This window comes from Alligator mississippiensis, chromosome 15, assembly GCF_030867095.1.
Source record: "Alligator mississippiensis isolate rAllMis1 chromosome 15, rAllMis1, whole genome shotgun sequence".
Lineage (NCBI taxonomy): Eukaryota > Metazoa > Chordata > Crocodylia > Alligatoridae > Alligator > Alligator mississippiensis.
The window spans coordinates 10117672-10141684 of NC_081838.1; the positions used below are offsets into that span (position 1 = coordinate 10117672).

The 24013-nt window shown below is 51.6% G+C and overlaps 2 protein-coding genes across 3 annotated transcripts in view; one reads left to right on the forward strand and one right to left on the reverse strand.

Moving 5' to 3' along the window:
* Positions 1 to 1496: 1496 nt before the first annotated feature.
* LOC109281562 (uncharacterized) lies at positions 1497 to 22978 on the reverse strand. The gene is made up of 4 exons (XM_059718367.1): positions 22889 to 22978; positions 11147 to 11267; positions 9494 to 10047; positions 1497 to 2060 (listed from the first exon to the last, which is right to left on the reverse strand). Exons 2-4 carry the CDS (start codon positions 11256 to 11258, stop codon positions 1932 to 1934), a joined length of 795 nt encoding a protein of 264 aa, XP_059574350.1. The 5' UTR covers positions 11259 to 11267; positions 22889 to 22978; the 3' UTR covers positions 1497 to 1931.
* A 66-nt stretch (positions 22979 to 23044) lies between these two features.
* GALNT6 (polypeptide N-acetylgalactosaminyltransferase 6) overlaps positions 23045 to 24013 on the forward strand; it is a 31475-nt gene continuing 30506 nt past the window's right edge. The window contains exons 1-2 of one of the 2 annotated variants that reach the window (XM_006275692.4): positions 23045 to 23106; positions 23802 to 23914. The gene's annotated coding sequence lies outside the window, so the exon portion shown is untranslated. Of the gene's footprint in view, positions 23107 to 23247; positions 23688 to 23801; positions 23915 to 24013 lie in introns of those variants that run through there. The other variant, XM_019481083.2, reaches the window with a different exon arrangement.

Below are 24013 nucleotides of genomic sequence, written 5' to 3' on the forward strand. Positions count from 1 at the left end.
TCACCTCCACTGCTGGCCACCTGGGTGATCTTAGGTGAGTCGCTGCCCGGCTCAGTGCCTCAGTTTCCCCACCTGAAAAATACAGATAACGATACTCTCTCAGTGTAGTACTTGAAGATCCACTGATGAGAAGTGTTACACAGGAGCTAGAGTACTGATGAGTGCACAAGAATATCTTTTTAGGCCTTATGATGAATTCATTAGTGCAATTAGCTGGCACATGGCAATGTTCCCTTGAAGGAAGCTGCTTCCAGTGTCACAAAGGAAGTGAGACCGTTGGCACCTTTTACAATGTAGATATATCTATTTTAGTTTGCCTGTTCATTCAGGTAAAGCTATTTTAATAGTTACCCAAACTTGCATAATATTCTGGTCATTGTGTCAAGGTTCAGGCTAAAGATTATGTGACCTTAAGTCAATCCTTTTAAGAATGATTTAGTAAGGGTTGTTCCTCTGCATTCAGTTAGATAAATTGTCTCATTTGCATTTTTTGCTTCCTCTTAAAAATGCTGAAAGTTCCCAGCAAGCCTGAGGTCCTGGTTGTGGTGGCTGGCTGTGCCTGGTCGGGTGGTGTTTCTGGTGTACTTCTTTTCAGATCATTTCATATCAACAAGCTGCTGCTGTAGGACTATAAGCTGTAAATAGGTCAGCTACAGGACTTCCTGAAGTCATATGTTGCACTGACTCTCTCTGAATTACAGCAGCACTGCAAAAAAAGAACTGATAAATAGCGCAGCCCTTATTTTGCTGATCAGTAATCGCCTTTTGCAGTCCTGATCGATAAACCCGTTGAACTGTGCTAGCTTGGTCTGTACCTTCTATTCATCAGCTAACGAACAGTCAACAGACCTAAAGAAGAACACTGCTGTCTCCAGAGCCCCTAATCCACCAGGTCCCAAAGCTTCTCATTTGGAAGAAGTCCTTCCTAAGAGACTAAATACAAAGGCAGAACAACAACATAGCTGGCATGTTTCCAAGCTGGCGACAGCGCCTGCTTCGTCGCCACTTGATGCTGTAAATGCTTCTCTCAAAACAGAAGACCCCAAACTCAGGGAGAAGACCTAGCCGCACTAGGTTTTCTCACCATCCATAAAGGTGAATCATTTAAGCTTATGCAAGCCACTGAGCTGGCACTGATGAGATTTTAATGAAGACCGAGAAGTGCATTAGCCTAAGCCACGATAAAGAGAATCAGTCAAAGGGTTTATTCCAGCTCACTGTGCTCCTTATCTCCATCGGGAAGACAAGGTGATCAAGTGGACTGGATACCTGGACGCCGGGACCGAGGAGCAGAATTTTAGCTGACACTCGGAGAAGAGCGCAGATTCTGTGACGCCAAATTATTTAGCAAATCCCCCTCCATTTCACTGCCTTTTTCAAGAAAAGAGTTTGGCGGCGTGCAAAAAGCTGTTGGATTCCATAATGTCCCCTTTCACTCAACAAAGATGCCTTTAAAATGCTCCCAATTAAAGTACGAGTCTTGGCTGGACCTGAAATGAAATAGTTTTATTTCTTTATAATTTCCTGAGCATTTTGAAAAATGATCATTCAAGTACAGGCATTTTTTTTTCCCCATGACGTCTCCAAAGCAGAATCTCCTACCGTGTGTTTATACAGCATGGAGCACAGTCAGACATTGAGGTTAGTTGGAGCTTCTCGACACTCCTCTAGTTTCTTGCCCGGGCATGCGGTGTCCAAACTATTACGGTGCACCAGTACGGCTCGCTCCTGCTGAGAACTGCCCTCAGGCTTCCCATCTATAAAAGGATGCTAGGCACCTGGGCTGCAAAGTTGAAAGCAGATGCTACCCACGTTGCTCCATTGTGTTAACCACAACCAGTGGGTTTAAGCATAGGAGTACAGGAATATAAGTACACAGCCTAATGGGGGACCATCCAGTCCTATTCCAGATGAGCCAGAAGATATTTGAGCTAGTCTGCCTGGGCTGTTCCTGCTGGGAAAAGGGCTTGGCAAAAGTCATAGGTCTGCATATCCTGAGTAGCCTCAGGATTCGGAGGCCCGCTCTCATCTTCCAGCATCCACCCCGGAGTCCAGAAAGTCTGCAAAAGGTTGAAGAGGAAAGAGCATTAACTGGTATAACCCAACCAGAGGTGTCATTTTGTTCTGCCTTCGGCTGTGCTTATTTCAGTCTCTATCACAGGGTCTGTAATCCCCAGGATCAGTCTCGGCTTCTTGTTTAAAAATGGGAACTACTTTCAGGGTCTTCGGAAAGACTGGCTGCCCTCCAAGCCTCCCTAGCCCCTCTGTGCTGCGTGGATCATGTACGGAGCCTGCGAAGAAACGACAGGGAATTCCCCCATGCAGGAGCAAGACAGACGTGATTTATACAACCCGATCCCACTGTCTCCTCCAGAGCTGCAAGGAAGGATGGGAGTGGCTGCAGCGCTTGGCAATACAGCCCGTGTAAATCAGAGCAGCCCTAAGCCTGCTCTATCTCGCCATGGCATCAACCCAATTCTGGAAGCGGGCAGGGATGTTTTTTACAGATCCCCCAAAGGAGCACACAAAATCGAGGCCCCTGTGCCTCGATTCAATAACAGCTCCATGGCAGCAGCTCTTCTGTCCCGTTCCCCCAGGTGATCCTAACCCAACCTAGTTATTTATGGCATTTGAGTGTCTCAAGTTGCCTGTTACTTCCTCCTTTGCGACTTCAATTTCTGTCAAGGCCACAATGTGATAAAAGTGCTTTTGTGAAAGGTGAAATGGAAAGTGCTTGTAATTTCCTTCTTACGCGTTTCCCTTTAAGTGCTGATAAGGCATATTCGGGATTTATGAGGCAGGATACTGACCTTTTTCCTCTTCTTCGTAAAAAGACGAGATACATTCTTAATCTAGGCAGTACTGAAGCTCATTAGCAGCCACCATTAAGAGTATGATAATAAGAATATGAGCATTATTAGCAGCAGTAATAAGGCGTCTATTTGGCGGAAAGGAGTGGAAGAAAATCATGCAAAACCATGCAAATCATGCAAAACAGCCTCCCACCCACATCAAGATGTATATTTAGCCTGAATAGTGCATCCTGCCATTACTGTGGCTCACAAGGGGTAAGTGGTGGAAGCAAAAAGAGGAAGAATGATCCTGGGGTAAAACAGAGCCCCAAGTTCAAGTCTCCTGTCCTGCCACTGATATCCTTATGAACCTGAGCATGGTTTCCCCCTACGGGACCTGGGGAAGAAGCGTGCTTGCCGTAGGTGCGGCCAGCTTGCTTGTAATCTGCTGGACACCAACCTCATGATAAATAAAGGGGAAACAGCATCTTTCTGCTATGCATCTGTATGAGGTCCTTTCCTTGCACTGCGGAGCTGCCCAGTTTCTAAATGTTACCATCATACAAAAGGAAGCAATTGCTGTATTTAAATAAGAAGAATGCCTCCAAGTAAAACACACACCTCGTTTTAAGGAAGCAGAAAAAGGGATTTTTCCTTTTAGCCAAATTGTTCAGAGTCAGGTTCCTGGTTGAAGACACACGCTACTTTTCAATAGACTGTCAAATCTGCCATTTACTGGGTCCTCTTACCCAGTCACGCAGTGACACAGAGCAGATGCTAAAAGGGAGAGCGAACTGGGTCTGACCAGGATTTTCTCCCCTGCTCCTCTCTCACTTGCACTAGGAAGGGCTGATTCAGAGGCCGTGCCCCGCACTCTCATGGTCAAGAGCTACTGATGCCCCTTGCCTCAGAGAACATATCTGATCCCTTTAAGGGAAGATCTCTAGCTCTTCCATACCCCCTTGGAAGTGCAGGGATCAGAACTGGGTGCAATGTTCAAGGTGTGGACACACCATGGATTTATAAGGGCATCGTGATATTCTCCATTGTATCCACAATTCCCTTCTTAATGGGTGTGTCTATGCATGCTTTTACACGCGCCTAAACTTAATGCGCATTTGCCTAATGCACATTAAGGCGATTTAGGTGCACATCTACACATGCACACAACTAAGGCACATTTAGGTACACATCTACACATGCACACACTAAGGCGGACCCACTTGGGACTGAAGTTAGTCCCAAGTCAGTTGACATACACAGCATTAATGTGCCTTGGCATGTCTACATGTGCATTAAGGCACTTTAGCTATTTGCGGTTGCAGGTATCAAATTTAGGTGCAAAGGGCATTTTTACACATGCAAATGCCGCAGCGCTGGGTGCTTTGGAAAGTGCCCGGTGCTGCGTCACATGCAGTTGCATAAGCGGGGAAATGTCCGTCAGCATGCAGAAAATGGCAGCAGGCCACTTTTCAATTAAAATACATAGGAGGTGTTTTAGTTCAAAAGCGCACTGCCACCATTTTCAGCATGCTGATGCATTTTGCCGCTTATACAACTGCAAGCAATGCAGCGCTGCGCACGTCAGCTTCCATGTGGAGCAGACTCGATGCGCAGGAGATCTGGACCTGAAAATGTATGTGTATAAATGCCCAAATAGCTTAAAATCACCACTTTTAAGGCACATTAAAGGTGGGCACGTGCCCTTAATGCACCTTAAATCAGGCTAAAATGCCTTAAATTGGCATGTGTAGATGCACCCAGTAATGCCTAGCATGTTGTTTGGGGAACTGTGGACTTCATGGCCCCAGGGCTTCATTCTCCGCTGTGCTGTCCCCTCCTTTTTGGGGGAAAAGGCAAGTGTGGGAGGTGAATGAGTAAAGTAATTACTGCTGAGGAGTCTTAAAGGGACTTACAGAAGTCAGTCCTTATTTCCTGAATATTTCTTTTAGTTACTCTTAAAAATTTCACATGAAAATCATATGCAGGCAAGTGTCACCTCCCCTGATCCGCTGGTTTGCTCACAACTGGCTTTAACAGAAAATGCTGCCTGTGAGATTTTAGAGCTCCGAAAAGCAAACGTGTTAAATACTTCCCAGTACAGCAGCTTCGGAGTACTGATCACGAAGGAGCACGGATAGACAAAATTCACTACTCAGATGTGGCTTTGGGGTAAGATCCTTTCTAAAAAGCCTGTGAAGGGAAAACTACCAGCACAAGGCAAGAGGTAAAGCCCCATTAGTGGATTATGGATGGTTTAGTTATACACAACACAGAGCTATAGGACCTGCTTATTCCTCAGAAAGAGAGAAGCCCATGGCAGCATGCAATATTCATAGTTGGTGCCAAGATGATGAGAGATTATTTGGAGAAGGCAGAGAGCAGGAGCTAGAATTACAATGGTCCAGAAAGGGCAATGAAGATGATTATAGCCACCAGGAGATGCCTGCAAATGAGCTGTATCATAAAAGGGCTGGGTTTATTTCAGGACCAAAGGCAATATTGTAGTGATGCACTAGAACGAGTTTAATTAAGTTTCATGTTTCGGGACATTAAATGACTGCCATGGGGGGCCGGGAAGGAATTTTCCTACTTACGTGTTGCACAACTAGCTAGGGACAGTGTGTGGGTTTTACTCTGCAGGGAGCAATCCATAGTTACCCCCTTTTGGAAATCCAGGACTAAAACTGCTAACTTGTGGCTCGGTCGCACATGGCAAATCCCATAATTTATCACAGAGAAAGGATAATCTGGTGGTGGTGCCTGCTCTGGGACTTAACATATCCTTGGTCAAACCCCTGCTCTGCCACTGCTTTCCTGTGTGACCTTGAGTGAGTCATTTAACCCCAAATCCACAAAGGCTCCTAGGCACCTCGCTCACACTAGAATGAATACCTATGAGGACCCAGGCCCCAGCCTCCCTGCGCCTCAATTTCCCATCTGCAAAATGGAGATACTAGCAACTTCCTATCACAGTGGGGCACAATAAAGTTACTGAGATGCCCTAGATCAGGGGTGGGCAAAATGCGGCCCGGGGGCCAGATGTGGTCCGCCAGGCCATTCTATCCAGCCCTAAAAAATTTAGAAAATTAATATTAATCTGCCCTGAGCTGGCTGTCATGCGGCCCTCAATGGCTTGCCAAAACTCAGTAAGCGGCCCTCTGCCCAAAATAATTGCCTACCCCTGCACTAAATGAACTTGTGAGGTCCTTTCCAGTCTTATGTTCCTATGATCCTATGAGATTTGCTGATACAGATGGATGCACTGGGCTTGTCCGGTGCGCCGGAAGTTGCCAGACACGCACGGTACTTGGCTAATCCTGCAAGCCCAAGATCTGAATGGTTTTTTCTTTCCACAGCCATGTGTTATGCTGCAGACTGTGCTGTACCACACAGACCCAGGGGTAAGTGGCTTCACAGATCAAGGCTTAATTAAGTTCCTGCCTGTGATGCTGTATCAAAGTTGCAAGCCTGAATGAGGTGCACACAGCCTGAGCCCACCTCATTGTGCAGCAAGCCTGAATGAAGTGCAAACAGGTAAGCCATGCATACATTCGCAGCCAAAGGCCTGCCAGGGAGTCAGTTGGGCCTTTGGATGATCAGGGTATGAAAGAAGGACTAAAGGATGACAGGGCCATTTCTGAGAAACTAAATGCATTCTTTGCATCTGTCTTCACTATGGGCAATGTTAGGGAAATTTCATCACCGGATCCACACCTCTCTAGGGACAAGTCAGTGGATCCAAATGGAGGTTTCAATACATGAGGTTGTACTGCACATACATACATATTAAATATGTCTACAGGAGGTTTATTTATTGATCAGCTAAACGGTATCAAATCACCAGGACCTGATGGCATTCACCCTAGGGTCCTGAAGGAGCTCAGATAGGAAATTGCTGAACTCCTAATTGTAGTGCATCACTAAAACTGTACCTACCTACCACTAAAACCAGCCTTAGTTCTGGAGGGTTGCCAATGTGACTCCAACATTTTAAAAAGGCTCTAGAGGGGATGCAGGAAACTACAGGCCAGTGAGCTTCACTTCTGCTCCTAGAAAACTGGCAGAAACAATAATAATAAAAAAAGACTTGCTCAGCACATGGATGAACATGACTTACTGGAGAGGAATCAACATGGCTTTGTCAAAGGGAAATCATGCCTCACAAACCTACTAGAGTGCTCTGAGGGTGTCAATACGCGGGTGAGTTGGGATGATCCAGTTGACATAGTGTATTTGGACCTCCCAAAAGCCTTTGACAAGGTCCCCCATAAGAGGCTCTTAGCTAAGTTAGGGAGTCACGGGATTACAGGGAACATCCACTCACAGATGAGGAATTGGCTCCAAGATAGAAAGCAAAGAGTGAGTCTAAATGGTCAGTTTATGGGAAGAAGTAAACAGCGGGGTCCCCCAGGGATCTATTTTGGGACGGTTTTCCATATTCATAAATGATCTAGACAACGGGGTGAGTAGTGAGGTGGCCAAATTTGCTAATGACCCCAAATGATTCCAGGTGGTAAAGACCACAGCCAACTGTGAGCATCTACAGAAGAATCTGGCATGACTGAGCCAATAAATGGCAGAAGCAATTCAATGGAGACAAGTGTAAAGTGATGCACCTGGGCAAAAATAACCGCAACTCTACCTATACTATAATGTACTCTACATTAGCTGTTACCACCCAGGAAAGAGATCTGGGAGTCATTGTGGACAGTTCGCTAAAAACATCAGCTCAGCAGCCATCCAAAACGCAGCAAGTTAGGGCTTATTAAGAATAGAATTGTGAGCAAAATGGAAAGTATCGTCATGCCCCTTTGTAAATCCACAGGGCGTCCACACCTTGAATCGTCTGCCCAGTTCTGGTCCCTGCAACTCAAAAAGGATACAGAAGACCTAGAGAAAGTCCAGAGAAGGGCAGTAAGGATGATGAGTGGTATGGAGGGGCTTCCATATGAGGAGAGAGTAAAGAGGCCAGGCCTGCTCACTTTAGGAAAGAGATGCTTTTAGGAGACACGTGATAAGGGTTTACAAAATACTAACCGGCAAAGAACAAGTCAGTAGGGATTTATTACTGACTCGCTCTCACCAGACAAGAACTAGGGATCACAAAATGAAACCAGTAGGCAGTAAGTTTAAAACTAACAAAAGGACGTGCTTTTTCACACGGCGTATAATTGAAGTGTGGGACTTGTGTCCACCAGATGTGGTGGAAGCTGACAGTTTAACCACATTCAAAAAATGGATTGGACAGTACACATGCTTGGAGGAAAGGGGCATCGGTAGCTATGGAGCATGGGAGTGTGGGATCCAGCCTCTGAATCAGACCTGCCTTGACCTTAAATGCTGGAGGCTGCAAGTGAGAGAGGAACAGGGGAAAAACCCTGGTCAGACTCAGTCCACTCTCCCTTTCAGCATTTGCTCTCTGCCACGATGTGACACAGGAGCTTGGGCAAAATGGACCCACGGTCCAACCCAGTAGATGGCAGTTTTTATGTTCTTATGTGGCTCCATCATGAATGAGCAGACACGCATACCCCATATTTACTCAAATTGAAGATGACCCTGGCTTTAAGATGAAGCCCCAATAATTTGATTTTATACATGGAAAATGTATACATTTGCTATCATTTTTCATGTATAGAATTTAATTATTGGAGGGTCAACTTTAATTCATCCCCCCCACCCACCACCACTGAATAGGGGCAGGTGGGGAGATCAAGCAGTTTGCCCCCTACTTGTGCCTGCTCCCCTGCCACCTCTGCCCCCTGCCTGCCCCTCCCTGCAGCCTTGGGTCCCCTCCCCAACAGCCTCGGTCTCCCCCACTTTTCTCCCTCCTCCCCAGGCTGTGCAATGCTTTGTGCTGCTGCTACGGGGCCAGGCTGAGGCCACGTTCAGTGCCCCAGGGTGCAGCATGCACAGAGCCTGCCAGTGCAAAGCAATGGCAAGGTGCAGGGTGGGGAGAGGGGCTGAATGAGGGGGAGGGAGATTGGGGAAGAGGCTGCAAAGGGGAGATGGTGCAGAGGTGGTGCAGGGGGCAGGCACAGACGCATGTCCACCCCCCACCTTCATACTCAATTCTAAGTTGAGGGGCATTTTCCTCCACATTAAATGTGGGGGGGAACCTTGTCTTAGAATCAAGTAAATATGGTAATTTGCTTTTAAGAACGTGCAATGTGACCATTGCTCCTTGTTACCCCAAGAGACACCCTGGTGAACAGAGCATCTCTGATCCCTTGCTGCATCCCTCTAATGAATTTATAGGCAGTCACAAAATCACCTCTCAGCCTTCTCTTGCAGAGGCTGCAGAGATCCAGGTCCCTTAGTCTCTCCTCTTAGGGCTTGCCCTGTAAACCCTTAGCCATACAAGTGGCCCTCTGGACCCTCTCAAGGTTATCCACATCCTTCTTAAAGTACAGCGCCCAAAACTGGACGCAGTACTCCAACTGCGGTCTGACCACTGCCGTATAGAGGGGAAATATCACCTCCGTGGATCTATTTGTCATGCATCTGCTAATGCATGATAACGTGCGGTTAGGTTTGCTGATGATTTTGTCCCACGGACGACTCATGTTCATCTTGGTGTCCACTATAACTCCGAGATCCCTTTCTGCTTCTGTGCTGCTTCTTATGTGGCTTAGTAAAGTGTTTAGTAAAGTGTGCAATAGAAATGCCATACACAGATCTGCCCCCATCTGCTTTACCTTTACAGGTCCTTGTATTTCTACAGGAACGTTAATCTCTGTAGGCAGAGCGCTCTGCCCGGGAGCATATTCCGTCGGTAGCTCCTGGGGGTCTTCATAAAGATCCAGAGAGTGGAAAAGAGAGTCTACACACACTGGATTTTGAACAGCAAACTCTTGAGGGGCAGAACTAGCTAGGGAGTCTCTCTTGCTAACGTTAAAGGCAGGAAATGCCATATCATCATTCAACTGTGCATCAAAATGTGCCTTCTTGCCTATATCTGGCGTGTCACAGGACTGGCTGTGAAGGGCTCTTGCAAAATCCAGCTTCCTATTCCCACTGCTTAATAAACTGTCGTTTTCTGCACTCGGTGGGTACTTCACAGCCAAAGCATACAGCATGTCTGCGTCTTGGGGCTGGTTCTGGAGAATAGCAGAGTCGTGCAGTCTAGGAGCTGCTGGGCAGGCCACGATGGCAGAGGAGGGCTTTGCTCCTGGCTGCCTGAAGTTGGGTCTTTCCACTTCCTCTCCGACCGTATCATCGGTGCATTGGATTGGCATCGAAGTGGGCAGATCTTTAACAGAAACCAGTAAGGGAGGTTACTCACGGGACTGAAAGGACCTCTTGCAATTTACCTGCAACCTCCCTGCAACCACATTGGTCTCCTTTTAATCAATGTGCCCTGGTGGTTGTGCATCAACCGTACAGCAGAGATGGCTTCTTTCTCATCTCAAGAGACAGCTGTTAAGCAGAAAAGGAAAAGGAAGAGCTGTTTCCAGCCGTGGTAAGTGCTCTATGCTTTGGCATAGGATTGCCATATGCCCCTTTCTGGGCATATGGCAATATGTTCATATGAACATATGCCATATGTTCCTTTCCTGAACAGCAGACCTGGCTACTTGGATCTAGCAGTGATTTTCCCAACTTTTGGGGTCATCAGTGAGTTGCATCTGATGCATGAGTTTTCAGCAGATTCCAGCTGTGGCCAAACCTAGCTCTCACCTGGACTACCTGTTTAGTATTCAACCCCTCTCTCATGATTTATGGGTGCTGTTCATTTCCCTCATAAGCCAGAAAAAACAGCTGTTCCAGCACAGCGGGCAGCCTCCTGCCAGCTACAGGGAGAATCTAATTCAAATGTATGTAAATTCATGTGTGATTATGTGTTACATCTCCTCTAGATGCCAGAAACTGCATCTGATGCAAGCAGAAACTGAGTTAGCAGTAGCGACATGGGAATAATTGATTTTTCTATGTGTTGCTTGAACTGAAAATTGGAAAGAAAAAAAAAAATCCTTCCTTTAAGGTCAACTCAAAATGAGGATTTTCAGGGTGTTTTCCAAGCAAAAACACACAAAAATAAATCATGATCCTTTTTTCCTGCCCAAAACAAAACACTTTTGTTTCATCTCTTGGGAGGCTGGTCACTTTTTTTCTCTTTTTTAAGTACAGGGATATCATTTTGTAAGGAAAAATGGCTGCATTTCACTCTCTGAACACTGAACCAAGAACACTTTAACTTTTTTTCTAACTGTTTTATTTTCCAGCCAGACTAACTGGCTAAATTTGGCATGAATTCACAAATTAATTTGGTTTAACCGAATCTGCATTTCCTGTAAATAAGCTTTTGACCGGAAAAATATTCCTTGATTTGAGTTTACTCTGTTCCTTACCGATGAGTGGGTCCGTCCCTGGAATCAGCTTCTGTAGCAGCTCACTCTGCTTTGCACATAAATGCTGAAGCCTGGCCAATTCTTGGCCAAGCTGGAAAAAAGCTTCTTCCATTTCTCCTGGCTATCGGGAGGGAGGGATGGAAGGAGAGGAAATGACAGTACAATTAATTTCCAGCAGTTCATTGAGCCATAAATATTACTAAAGCAGAATCAGAACCAAAAAGCCAGTAGAGAATAGAAAGCTGAACATCAGGTCAGGCAGGGGAAGGGGATCAAAGTGGCAATCGGCTGGGATGGGGAAAGGACGAGGGTCTGGGTCACAGGGTAGGCAGGGGACCAGAACTCAGACCACCAGCTTCTCAGTGCAGCAGCCTGGCCCCTAGTTCCTACAGCAATTAAGGATCGTGCAATTACATTTAGAGAAGATTCAACATGGCTAACCAATGTTTCCCATTGACTTGAATGGGGACACAACCATAGAATCATAGAAAATGAGGGTTGGAAGGGACCTTGGAACATCATCTAGTCCAATGGTTCCCAAGCTTTTCCAGCCGCAAGGCATACTTACATTAATAAAAATTTTCCATGGCACACCTGTTAAGACATCCTCCATCCTCATACCCATAAGCTCATTGTAGTTCATTGCCATGGCAAAATTCAGCGGCACACCTGCTCATTTCTGACGGCACGCCACTGTGCCACAGCACGCTGGTTGGCAAACACTGATTCAGTCAAACCCCCTGCTCCAAGCAGGACCAGCCCCAACTAGATCAGCCCAGCCAGAGCTTTGTCTAGCCAGGTTTTAAAAAGGATGGAGATTTTGTTGGGTCTGAATGAATTCAAGTCAGCAAGACTGGATGAAGTTCATCCCATGGTCCTGAAGGAACTGGCAGAGGAGATCTTGGAGCCCTTGGCAATGATCTTCATGAAGTTGTGGGACCTGCAAGGATGGAGATGCCACCACCTCCCTGGGTAACCTGTTCCAGTGCTTCACCACCCTCCTAGTAAGAAAGGTTTTTTTTTCCTAATATCTAACCTCAACTTCCCTTCCTGCAACGTGAGCCCATTGCTCTTCGTCCTGCCATCTGCCCCCACCAAGAACAGTCCAGCTCCATCCTCTTTGGCCCCCTCCCAGGTAATTGAAGGCTTTTGTTAAAGGTGATCATGCCCTAGGTCTTTGAAATAGTCCCACCATCAGTACTAAACTTCATCCTACCCACAAGAACACACTCTGTGCAATGGCACAGAGGCGAAGCGACTCCATGGAAGCAGACTTAAGGTGGGGGGAAGATCAGATCCAGATGCATAGCTCCCATTCCCAGTGAGCTTTCAGTGGGAGCTGGACCCTGAGCTAACCAGTGTGCCTATGCTAAACTTCCTCTACAATAGCCCTCAAGTGGAAATCCAGTTCATGGCCCAGGTGATTATGCCCTAACTCAGGGGTGCTCAACCCTTGGCCCGTAGGCCAGATCCAGCCCATAGAGCTGTGTAGTCTGGACTATGGGAAAAGTTTGGCAGCAGGAGGCCTGATCCCGGTGCACAGGGCTAGGCAGAGGCAGCACAGGGCCCAGTCCAGTCCATGGTCTGTCCCCATGTCATTCTTCTAGCCCATGGGGCCAAAAGATAGAGCACCATTGCCATACCAAAATATCTCTACCCCTAAGGAAAATGTCTATGTAGTGTATTCAGCATATATCTTCCCACTGTAACAGTACTGAGGAGGATTTGACTTTGCAGGAATTATTACCATTTGGGGGAGAAAAATAAAAAAAAAACATTTTTAACCTAAATCTATGATCAACCCACAAAATTCAAATTTCATGTGAAAGGCTGGTGGTGTGGCTCCATTAGCCCGACTATGCAAATCAACTTTGATTTCCATCACAGTTTCCAGTTTATCAGTGCCAAGCTGCTGAAAGTTTAAGTTCTCAGTTTCATCTTTAGAGGCTCTGCTAATCTGCCTGATGAACATCCTTTGCCTTTTAGTAAGCTGGGGATCCTTATGTATGGGAGACTGCAGAACTCATTAGCAAATATGAGGAAGTGCACACAGCACAAAGAAAACGTTTGACAAAAAGGTAAAGTAAATTGTTGCCGGATGGTTTTGTATGTGTTACACTGTGAACAAGGCCAGAAAGATCATTTGATCAAATTACTCTGCTGGTTTCTTACAGTTTCTTTAGGTTTAGCAGAATGTGCTCAAGCTATTTTATGTTTTCAGTGATTTTTTAAATAAAAATAAGCAATCGGGCCTTATCCAGTGTCCAGTGAATTCAATAGGAGCTTTTTCATTTGTCTATCATCATAACTAACAATCTTCAGATACCTGAAGGGCATTTATAGGGAGGATGGAGATGAGCTTTTCTCTGTGGCTGTAGGGGACAGGACTAGCAGCAATGGCTCAAACTGCATCAGAGGAAATTTAGGTCGGAGATGTGAAGGACCTTTCTGACTCTGAGGGCGACCAAGCATTGGAAATAGAGAAGCTGTGGAGTCTCCATCCCTGGAAGTTTTCAAGAGCAGGCTAGAGAGACACTGGATTGGGATGGTTTACTCAGGCATGATCCTGTCTCGAGCAGGGCGCTGGATTAGATGACCTTGGGAGGCCCCTTCTAGCCCTACTCTCCTCGGATCCTATAATATCATACTTTGTTCATTTGTACTCCATCGGTACCTAGAAACTACCCTATGACCACACTGTGCCAGACATTACCCGAATACATAACGTAAGACTTCGGTGCGTTTTGAATCGTGCCTTAGCCGCATAAAGCAACATCTGATCTACTGAACTACAAATGAGTCATTGTAAGAATAACTCTTGATAACCAAACATCAGGTCATGTCAAGTTAATAATCCCAAATGCACATTTTATGCATGACTATGCCAGTGAATTATTTTAAAAGGGTGTGACTTGGGTTGTTGGATACGCTTCCATTGCATTGATTTCATAGTTTCTAGGGTCGGAAGGGACCCTAGATTATCAAGTCCGACACCCTGCCCTGGGTAGAAACAAGTGCTGGGATCATAATACCCCAGCCAGATGATCAGCAAACAGCTGCTTTAAATAGTAAACGGTCACTTCATTCTCATGATTACTATAGTGAACAAGGAAGGCGTGGTATTTAGGAATTTGAATTGAATGTGCAACCTGAAAATTATTCCATCCTTTAAGATTACAGTAATGATCCAATGACAGCAAAATATTCATGAGCTCTGTATTTTTAGGGAGCAATTCACTCTGATTCTAACCTTTACTCTCGGGCTTCAAAGACAATGAGGCAAATTTTATCCTCAATCGCATTACTGTGCTCTTTGCAATTTAACCCAACCAGGAGGGTAACTCAGAGAAAAGCCTGAGCCTGCGCTTGCTACCTAGAGCTGAGGACATCGTACACCCGAGATCCGAGGACTGAACACTGCTACCGCAGTTTCAGAGAAAACTTACTCTTGCTGCGTCTCTGTCTCTCTGATGTCGCTCTGCTCTTGCGTGTCATTTGGGCTTGTGACTTTGAACTGAAAAAAATTCAGCGTTCGAGCTTTTTGGTGCGGGGAATTTCCCCTTGGGTGCTTATGTTAATAGTGAAACCTCAGCGCAGAGGCAAAACAGGAAACAAAGCAGCAGAGAGTTCAAGCAGCCGACTGCCTTTAAAATGAAGTTCGGCAAAGTCTTCGACAACTGTTTTAAAATCAGGGCAGCCCCAAAGATAAGCCGCTAGCTTGAGACTGGAGAATTTTGTTCCTTGAACTTGCTGCATGGCCTTTGCGAGTTCCTTCCCTTTTTCGTGCCTCAGTTTCCCCTCTCGCTCTTTCTCGTGTCTATTTAAATTGTAAGTTCCTTCATTTCTGTGTGCGCGGGGCCTGACAAAATGGAGGCTTTTAGGGGCTATTTTAATTCAGCAAAAGGCCTGGACACAGAACATGCCACCACCAAGGTGGGCTTGTACACCAGTGTAAGATATACAGGTGTCCATAGTAGAGAGATGGTCACATCTCCTCAGGTAGCTGACACTGGAAATGTTAGTATAGTGCCCCTCGACTAAGAGGTGGGGAGCCAATGATAATTTATGTATATTAAACTAATAGCAACCCTGGGGTAGAAGGGGACACATGATACCTACAGCAGTTTATACAGGTGCAGTTTTGCCCTGGATTTATCTAGGGATTACAGTCCACCAGCTTAGAAAATTACATCAGTGCATGTCATGTGCCCACTCCTCCTTTCCACCAGCATATGGGCAGGTGACACCCAAGTTAACAGGCATCCAGGCTTGAACTATTCTGATTTGCACTTTGCTACCAACCCAAGTTTGCTCTCACCCAGCACAGGACTCAGTGTAAACTTGCTTGCTTGGAGTTTTTAACATCCCCCTTGGGCTTGTCCCTTCCTTTTCCAAGAACCTTGCATGAATCTGCCCACTTCCACGTCCCTTCCTGCCTTTCCTCATTGTGTCATCACGCTTGAAGTGTGAGAGCAAAGTTCACATGCCACCATCCTCTGGCTATAGAAATCAGCTGCTTGTCAGGCCACTGAACACAGTCACCTGGATGTCCTTGCTAAAGTCCTCTCCTCTCCTAACCCTGCATTCCCAGAGGCTACTGCGGGAGTGATTTCAGGTGATGTGCCAAGACATGTCTACAGCTCATTCTTGCTTTACACAGAAACTTGCCTTTGCCAGAACCTGCCAAGGGAAATTTGAAAAAGCTCCTTTGACCATGTCCTTCCCCCCTGCTTAACAAGAGTAGCTGTTCACCACTATTGATTTCATGCTGTTCTTCAGATGCTAAAGCTGGACATTAATCCCAGCAGCACTGGCTTCCTAACAGCAACCGCTTTCTGGCTGCAGCAGAGCGGTAGCAACAGCATCTCCCTGGCTCTGAGATTCAGGAAGCTACCACCATCTAGTGTTAAAAATGAGGCTATGTTAAACCCCCCCCAAAAAAGGCACTCTTTCATTTCATTCAGGCTAAAGCCGTCGGACCCAGTGCTCTGCTGCTGTCTATCGGCATCAGTCGAACTGTGCTGATTTACACCAGGTGCAAATCTGGCTCTTGCTATGATTGGCATATTTGCCACAAGAGCACACTGTTGGCTTATGTGGTCAGCTAATGGGCCACTGGACCCCTCAGCTCCTTCTCTGCAGTCCTACAGCCCAGCCAGTCATTCCCCCTCTGTATCCAAACACTGACCGGCAGGGAGTTTAAGTGCTTGCCCTCATACTCCCACAATGAGGGTGGTTGTGACTCGAGATGACTACTGGAGCTGGGCATCAGGGGCAGGTTTTCAGCTCGGGGCGGGATCTCAGCAGCGCTCAGTCTCGGCCGAGTGGAGCAACAGAGGCTTGGTGCATTGCCCTCCACGTTGGCCTCTCTTGAGCAGTCCTGGAAGGACCCAGTGGTATCCCAGGGCTCTGCACACCCCTACAGCAGCACTGGCATGAGGCGCCTATAGCAGCCCCAGGGTGGTATAGCCATTAAAGCCACAGCAAGAGGGGCCAACAGCAATCCTTTTATGCCCTGCTGGGTCTTGGCTTTAGCAGAGCCCTATAGCATCCAACAGCAGGACCCTCCAGAGCAGCGGCTCTCCCCCGCTGGTGTACCAAGACCCATCTGTAAGCATCAATGGCCAGTGCCCCTCACTCCCAGTGTGTGGGGCGGGGGGGACCGAAACTCTGCCCACCTGCAAAAGCGGGTGCCCACCTTTTTTCTCCTTGAAAGGAGAAAGTGTGCTCAGGACCTTGCATCTCTTCTTGCCACCCACTTGTGAGTGCCTGCCCCCGGGGCGAGATGAGACCTGCTGCTCTAGAGCCTGGCAGCGGGGTGCAGCACAAACCTCATCCAGCCTGGCATTTGGGCGCAGCACAAACCCCATCCAGCCTGGCATTTGGGCGCAGCACACCCCTCATCCAGCCTGGCATTTGGGCGCAGCACACACCCCATCCAGCCTGGCATTTGGGCGCAGCACACACCCCATCCAGCCTGGCATTTGGGCGCAGCACACCCCTCATCCAGCCTGACATTTGGGCGCAGCACACCCCTCATCCAGCCTGACATTTGGGAGCAGCACACACCCCATCCAGCCTGGCATTTGGGCGCAGCACACACCCCCAACCAGCCTGGCATATGGGCGCAGCACACCCCTCATCCAGCCTGGCATTTGGGTGCAGCACACCCCTCATCCAGCCTGGGATTTGGGCGCAGCACACCCCCAACCAGCCTGGCATTTGGGCGCAGCACACCCCTCATCCAGCCTGGCATTTGGGCGCAGCACACCCCCAACCAGCCTGGCATTTCGGCGCAGCACACCCCCAACCAGCCTGGCATTTGGGCGCAGCACACCCCTCATCCAGCCTGGCATTTGGGCGCAGCACACCCCCAACCAGCCTGGCATTTGGGCGCAGCACAAACCCCAACCAGCCTGGCATTTGGGCGCAGCACACCCCTCATCCAGCCTGGCATTTGGGCGCAGCACAAACCCCAACCAGCCTGGCATTTGGGCGCAGCAAACCCCTCATCCAGCCTGGCATTTGGGCGCAGCACACCCCCAACCAGCCTGGCATTTGGGCGCAGCACACACCCCATCCAGCCTGGCATTTGGGCGCAGCACACCCCTCATCCAGCCTGGCATTTGGGTGAAGCACACCCCTCATCCAGCCTGGCATTTGGGAGCAGCACACCCCTCATCCAGCCTGGCATTTGGGCGCAGCACAAACCCCATCCAGCCTGGCATTTGGGCGCAGCACAAACCCCAACCAGCCTGGCATTTGGGCGCAGCACACACCCCATCCAGCCTGGCATTTGGGCGCAGCACAAACCCCAACCAGCCTGGCATTTGGGCGCAGCACAAACCCCAACCAGCCTGGCATTTGGGCGCAGCACACACCCCATCCAGCCTGGCATTTGGGCGCAGCACACACCCCATCCAGCCTGGCATTTGGGCGCAGCACACCCCTCATCCAGCCTGGCATTTGGGTGAAGCACACCCCTCATCCAGCCTGGCATTTGGGCGCAGCACACCCCTCATCCAGCCTGGCATTTGGGCGCAGCACACCCCCAACCAGCCTGGCATTTGGGCGCAGCACACCCCTCATCCAGCCTGGCATTTGGGCGCAGCACACCCCTCATCCAGCCTGGCATTAGGGCGCAGCACACCCCCAACCAGCCTGGCATTTGGGCGCAGCACAAACCCCACCAGCCTGGCATTTGGGCGCAGCACACCCCTCATCCAGCCTGGCATTTGGGCACAGCACACCCCCAACCAGCCTGGCATTTGGGCGCAGCACAAACCCCAACCAGCCTGGCATTTGGGCGCAGCACACCCCTCATCCAGCCTGGCATTTGGGCGCAGCACACACCCCCAACCAGCCTGGCATATGGGCGCAGCACACCCCTCATCCAGCCTGGCATTTGGGTGCAGCACACCCCTCATCCAGCCTGGGATTTGGGCGCAGCACACCCCCAACCAGCCTGGCATTTGGGCGCAGCACACACCCCCAACCAGCCTGGCATATGGGCGCAGCACACCCCTCATCCAGCCTGGCATTTGGGTGCAGCACACCCCTCATCCAGCCTGGGATTTGGGCGCAGCACACCCCCAACCAGCCTGGCATTTGGGCGCAGCACACCCCTCATCCAGCCTGGCATTTGGGCGCAGCACACCCCCAACCAGCCTGGCATTTCGGCGCAGCACACCCCCAACCAGCCTGGCATTTGGGCGCAGCACACCCCTCATCCAGCCTGGCATTTGGGCGCAGCACACCCCCAACCAGCCTGGCATTTGGGCGCAGCACAAACCCCAACCAGCCTGGCATTTGGGCGCAGCACACCCCTCATCCAGCCTGGCATTTGGGCGCAGCACAAACCCCAACCAGCCTGGCATTTGGGCGCAGCAAACCCCTCATCCAGCCTGGCATTTGGGCGCAGCACACCCCCAACCAGCCTGGCATTTGGGCGCAGCACACACCCCATCCAGCCTGGCATTTGGGCGCAGCACACCCCTCATCCAGCCTGGCATTTGGGTGAAGCACACCCCTCATCCAGCCTGGCATTTGGGAGCAGCACACCCCTCATCCAGCCTGGCATTTGGGCGCAGCACAAACCCCATCCAGCCTGGCATTTGGGCGCAGCACAAACCCCAACCAGCCTGGCATTTGGGCGCAGCACACACCCCATCCAGCCTGGCATTTGGGCGCAGCACAAACCCCAACCAGCCTGGCATTTGGGCGCAGCACAAACCCCAACCAGCCTGGCATTTGGGCGCAGCACACACCCCATCCAGCCTGGCATTTGGGCGCAGCACACACCCCATCCAGCCTGGCATTTGGGCGCAGCACACCCCTCATCCAGCCTGGCATTTGGGTGAAGCACACCCCTCATCCAGCCTGGCATTTGGGCGCAGCACACCCCTCATCCAGCCTGGCATTTGGGCGCAGCACACCCCCAACCAGCCTGGCATTTGGGCGCAGCACACCCCTCATCCAGCCTGGCATTTGGGCGCAGCACACCCCTCATCCAGCCTGGCATTAGGGCGCAGCACACCCCCAACCAGCCTGGCATTTGGGCGCAGCACAAACCCCACCAGCCTGGCATTTGGGCGCAGCACACCCCTCATCCAGCCTGGCATTTGGGCACAGCACACCCCCAACCAGCCTGGCATTTGGGCGCAGCACAAACCCCAACCAGCCTGGCATTTGGGCGCAGCACACCCCTCATCCAGCCTGGCATTTGGGCGCAGCACAAACCCCAACCAGCCTGGCATTTGGGCGCAGCAAACCCCTCATCCAGCCTGGCATTTGGGCGCAGCACACCCCCAACCAGCCTGGCATTTGGGCGCAGCACACCCCCAACCAGCCTGGCATTTGGGCGCAGCACACACCCCATCCAGCCTGGCATTTGAGTGCAGCACACCCCTCATCCAGCCTGGCATTTGGGCGCAGCACACCCCTCATCCAGCCTGGCATTTGGGCGCAGCACACCCCTCATCCAGCCTGGCATTTGGGTGAAGCACACCCCTCATCCAGCCTGGCATTTGGGCGCAGCACAAACCCCATCCAGCCTGGCATTTGGGCGCAGCACAAACCCCATCCAGCCTGGCATTTGGGCGCAGCACACCCCTCATCCAGCCTGGCATTTGGGCGCAGCACAAACCCCATCCAGCCTGGCATTTGGGCGCAGCACAAACCCCATCCAGCCTGGCATTTGGGCGCAGCACACCCCTCATCCAGCCTGGCATTTGGGCGCAGCACAAACCCCATCCAGCCTGGCATTTGGGCGCAGCACAAACCCCATCCAGCCTGGCATTTGGGCGCAGCACACCCCTCATCCAGCCTGGCATTTGGGCGCAGCACAAACCCCATCCAGCCTGGCATTTGGGCGCAGCACAAACCCCATCCAGCCTGGCATTTGGGCGCAGCACACCCCTCATCCAGCCTGGCATTTGGGCGCAGCACAAACCCCATCCAGCCTGGCATTTGGGCGCAGCACAAACCCCATCCAGCCTGGCATTTGGGCGCGGCACACCCCTCATCCAGCCTGGCATTTGGGCGCAGCACAAACCCCAACCAGCCTGGCATTTGGGCGCAGCACACACCCCATCCAGCCTGGCATTTGGGTGCAGCACACACCCCATCCAGCCTGGCATTTGGGCGCAGCACACACCCCATCCAGCCTGGCATTTGGGCGCAACACAAACCCCAACCAGCCTGGCATTTGGGCGCAGCACACACCCCCAACCAGCCTGGCATTTGGGTGCAGCACACACCCCCAACCAGCCTGGCATTTGGGCGCAGCACACACCCCATCCAGCCTGGCATTTGGGTGCAGCACACACCCCATCCAGCCTGGCATTTGGGCGCAGCACACACCCCATCCAGCCTGGCATTTGGGCGCAACACAAACCCCAACCAGCCTGGCATTTGGGCGCAGCACACCCCTCATCCAGCCTGGCATTTGGGCGCAGCACACCCCTCATCCAGCCTGGCATTTGGGCGCAGCACACCCCTCATCCAGCCTGGCATTTGGGTGAAGCACACCCCTCATCCAGCCTGGCATTTGGGCGCAGCACAAACCCCATCCAGCCTGGCATTTGGGCGCAGCACAAACCCCATCCAGCCTGGCATTTGGGCGCAGCACACCCCTCATCCAGCCTGGCATTTGGGCGCAGCACACCCCTCATCCAGCCTGGCATTTGGGCGCAGCACACCCCTCATCCAGCCTGGCTTTTGGGCGCAGCACACCCCTCATCCAGCCTGGCATTTGGGTGAAGCACACCCCTCATCCAGCCTGGCATTTGGGCGCAGCACAAACCCCATCCAGCCTGGCATTTGGGCGCAGCACAAACCCCATCCAGCCTGGCATTTGGGCGCAGCACACCCCTCATCCAGCCTGGCATTTGGGCGCAGCACAAACCCCATCCAGCCTGGCATTTGGGCGCAGCACAAACCCCATCCAGCCTGGCATTTGGGCGCGGCACACCCCTCATCCAGCCTGGCATTTGGGCGCAGCACAAACCCCAACCAGCCTGGCATTTGGGTGCAGCACACACCCCATCCAGCCTGGCATTTGGGCGCAGCACACACCCCATCCAGCCTGGCATTTGGGCGCAGCACACACCCCATCCAGCCTGGCATTTGGGCGCAACACAAACCCCAACCAGCCTGGCATTTGGGCGCAGCACACACCCCCAACCAGCCTGGCATTTGGGTGCAGCACACACCCCCAACCAGCCTGGCATTTGGGCGCAGCACACCCCTCATCCAGCCTGGCATTTGGGTGAAGCACACCCCTCATCCAGCCTGGCATTTGGGAGCAGCACACCCCTCATCCAGCCTGGCATTTGGGCGCAGCACAAACCCCATCCAGCCTGGCATTTGGGCGCAGCACAAACCCCATCCAGCCTGGCATTTGGGCGCAGCACAAACCCCATCCAGCCTGGCATTTGGGCGCAGCACAAACCCCATCCAGCCTGGCATTTGGGCGCAGCACACCCCTCATCCAGCCTGGCATTTGGGCGCAGCACAAACCCCAACCAGCCTGGCATTTGGGTGCAGCACACACCCCATCCAGCCTGGCATTTGGGTGCAGCACACACCCCATCCAGCCTGGCATTTGGGCGCAGCACACACCCCATCCAGCCTGGCATTTGGGCGCAGCACAAACCCCATCCAGCCTGGCATTTGGGCGCAGCACAAACCCCATCCAGCCTGGCATTTGGGCGCAGTACACCCCTCATCCAGCCTGGCATTTGGGCGCAGCACAAACCCCAACCAGCCTGGCATTTGGGTGCAGCACACACCCCATCCAGCCTGGCATTTGGGTGCAGCACACACCCCATCCAGCCTGGCATTTGGGCGCAGCACACCCCCAACCAGCCTGGCATTTGGGCGCAACACAAACCCCAACCAGCCTGGCATTTGGGCGCAACACACACCCCCAACCAGCCTGGCATTTGGGCGCAACACACCCCTCATCCAGCCTGGCATTTGGGTGAAGCACACCCCTCATCCAGCCTGGCATTTGGGAGCAGCACACCCCTCATCCAGCCTGGCATTTGAGAGCAGCACACCCCTCATCCAGCCTGGCATTTGGGTGAAGCACACCCCTCATCCAGCCTGGCATTTGGGTGCAGCACACACCCCATCCAGCCTGGCTTTTGGGCGCAGCACAAACCCCATCCAGCCTGGCAGCGGCGCACTGCATAAACCCCATCCAGCCTGGCATTTGGGTGCTGCACAGCCCCCACCAACCTGGCTTTTGGGCGCAGCACAAACCCCAACCAGCCTGGCATTTGGAAGCAGCGCCCCCCCAGCCTGGCAGCGGAAGGAGCCGCACGACCCCCGCTGCACACCTGTGCCCGGGGCGGGGAGCGTCCCGGCAGGTGAAGCCGCGGCTCCGCCCCGCCCCGCCCCGCCCCCAGCCTCGCCCCGTGCAGCCGCCAGCTGCCCCGCGGCTCCGGCCCGGCCAGGTGAGGCTGCCCCGGGGGCTTCCCCCAGCTCTGGGGGTCTGCTTAGGGTTAGGGGTGGGATGGGAGCAGGAGGTCCCTAGTGCCCTGGGGGGTGCCGGGCAGAGGGAGGCAGGGCTCTGCGGGGCTGGGCTCCCTGGGGAGAGGTTTTGGGGCTCCTTCCCCATGAGAGTCTGCCCCCCCTCCCCCCCAGCCCCGCTCTCCCTGCCTGCTGTCTCCATCCTCCGCCCCGGGGAGAAGAGGGGGCGAATGGCGGTGGGAGGGAGAGAGGTAGACGGCTGATGGCCAAGCCCCGGCACCCTCTCCATGAGCCAAACCTTCTCGAGCTCTTTTGAGCGTCCTCGCTCTCCGGTCGGTGGAGGCCCCTGGTGGGATGCTTTCTTTGCTTTTTTGTACGGGGAAACTTATTTTTCCCCCGACTCCCGGCACTCGGGGTTTAAGGAACGCTGCAGGTCATGCGATGCGACGCACCGCCCGCGCGGCACCGTGGGGTCATGATGTGTGACGAGCTCTCCTGGGCTCAGGTAGTCCTGAATCGCCACGGCGCGGCTTGCAAATAATTACCGCTAAGCTAGGAGCTAAAGGTCTGCAACAGATCCACCCATTATCTTTTGTTTCTCCTCCTCCAGTTCTGTTCAGAGCATTCGAAAGGGACAGAATACATTTCATTACTAGCTTAACTGTCTGCTTTGTTCCAGGAGGACTGAACTGCCTCTTAAAGTTACTGGGGGGAAGCCAGAAGAAGCTCCGGTCCCCTTCCCCCTCCCCGTGGAGCAGCCAAGTGCATGGCTATTGTGCAGTCTCCAGGCAGGTAGGAATGCCACGGCCATTGGGGCTGCCTCGCGCTTGCAGGGGGGAGAGAAACCTCGCTGGGTTTCTTTGTGCAGCGTAGTGCATGCCGTCGGAGGGA

Bases quoted from the DNA above. Each gene is read 5' to 3' on its own strand.
- LOC109281562 (XM_059718367.1), bottom strand. From the start codon at position 11,258: ATGGAAGAAGCTTTTTTCCAGCTTGGCCAAGAATTGGCCAGGCTTCAG. The intron at 10,048-11,146 runs GTAAGGAACAGA...TTTCTGTTAAAG, and splicing joins AGGGACGGACCCACTCATCG to ATCTGCCCACTTCGATGCCA. The intron at 2,061-9,493 runs GTAAAGCAGATG...AACCTTTTGCAG, and splicing joins AAATACAAGGACCTGTAAAG to ACTTTCTGGACTCCGGGGTG.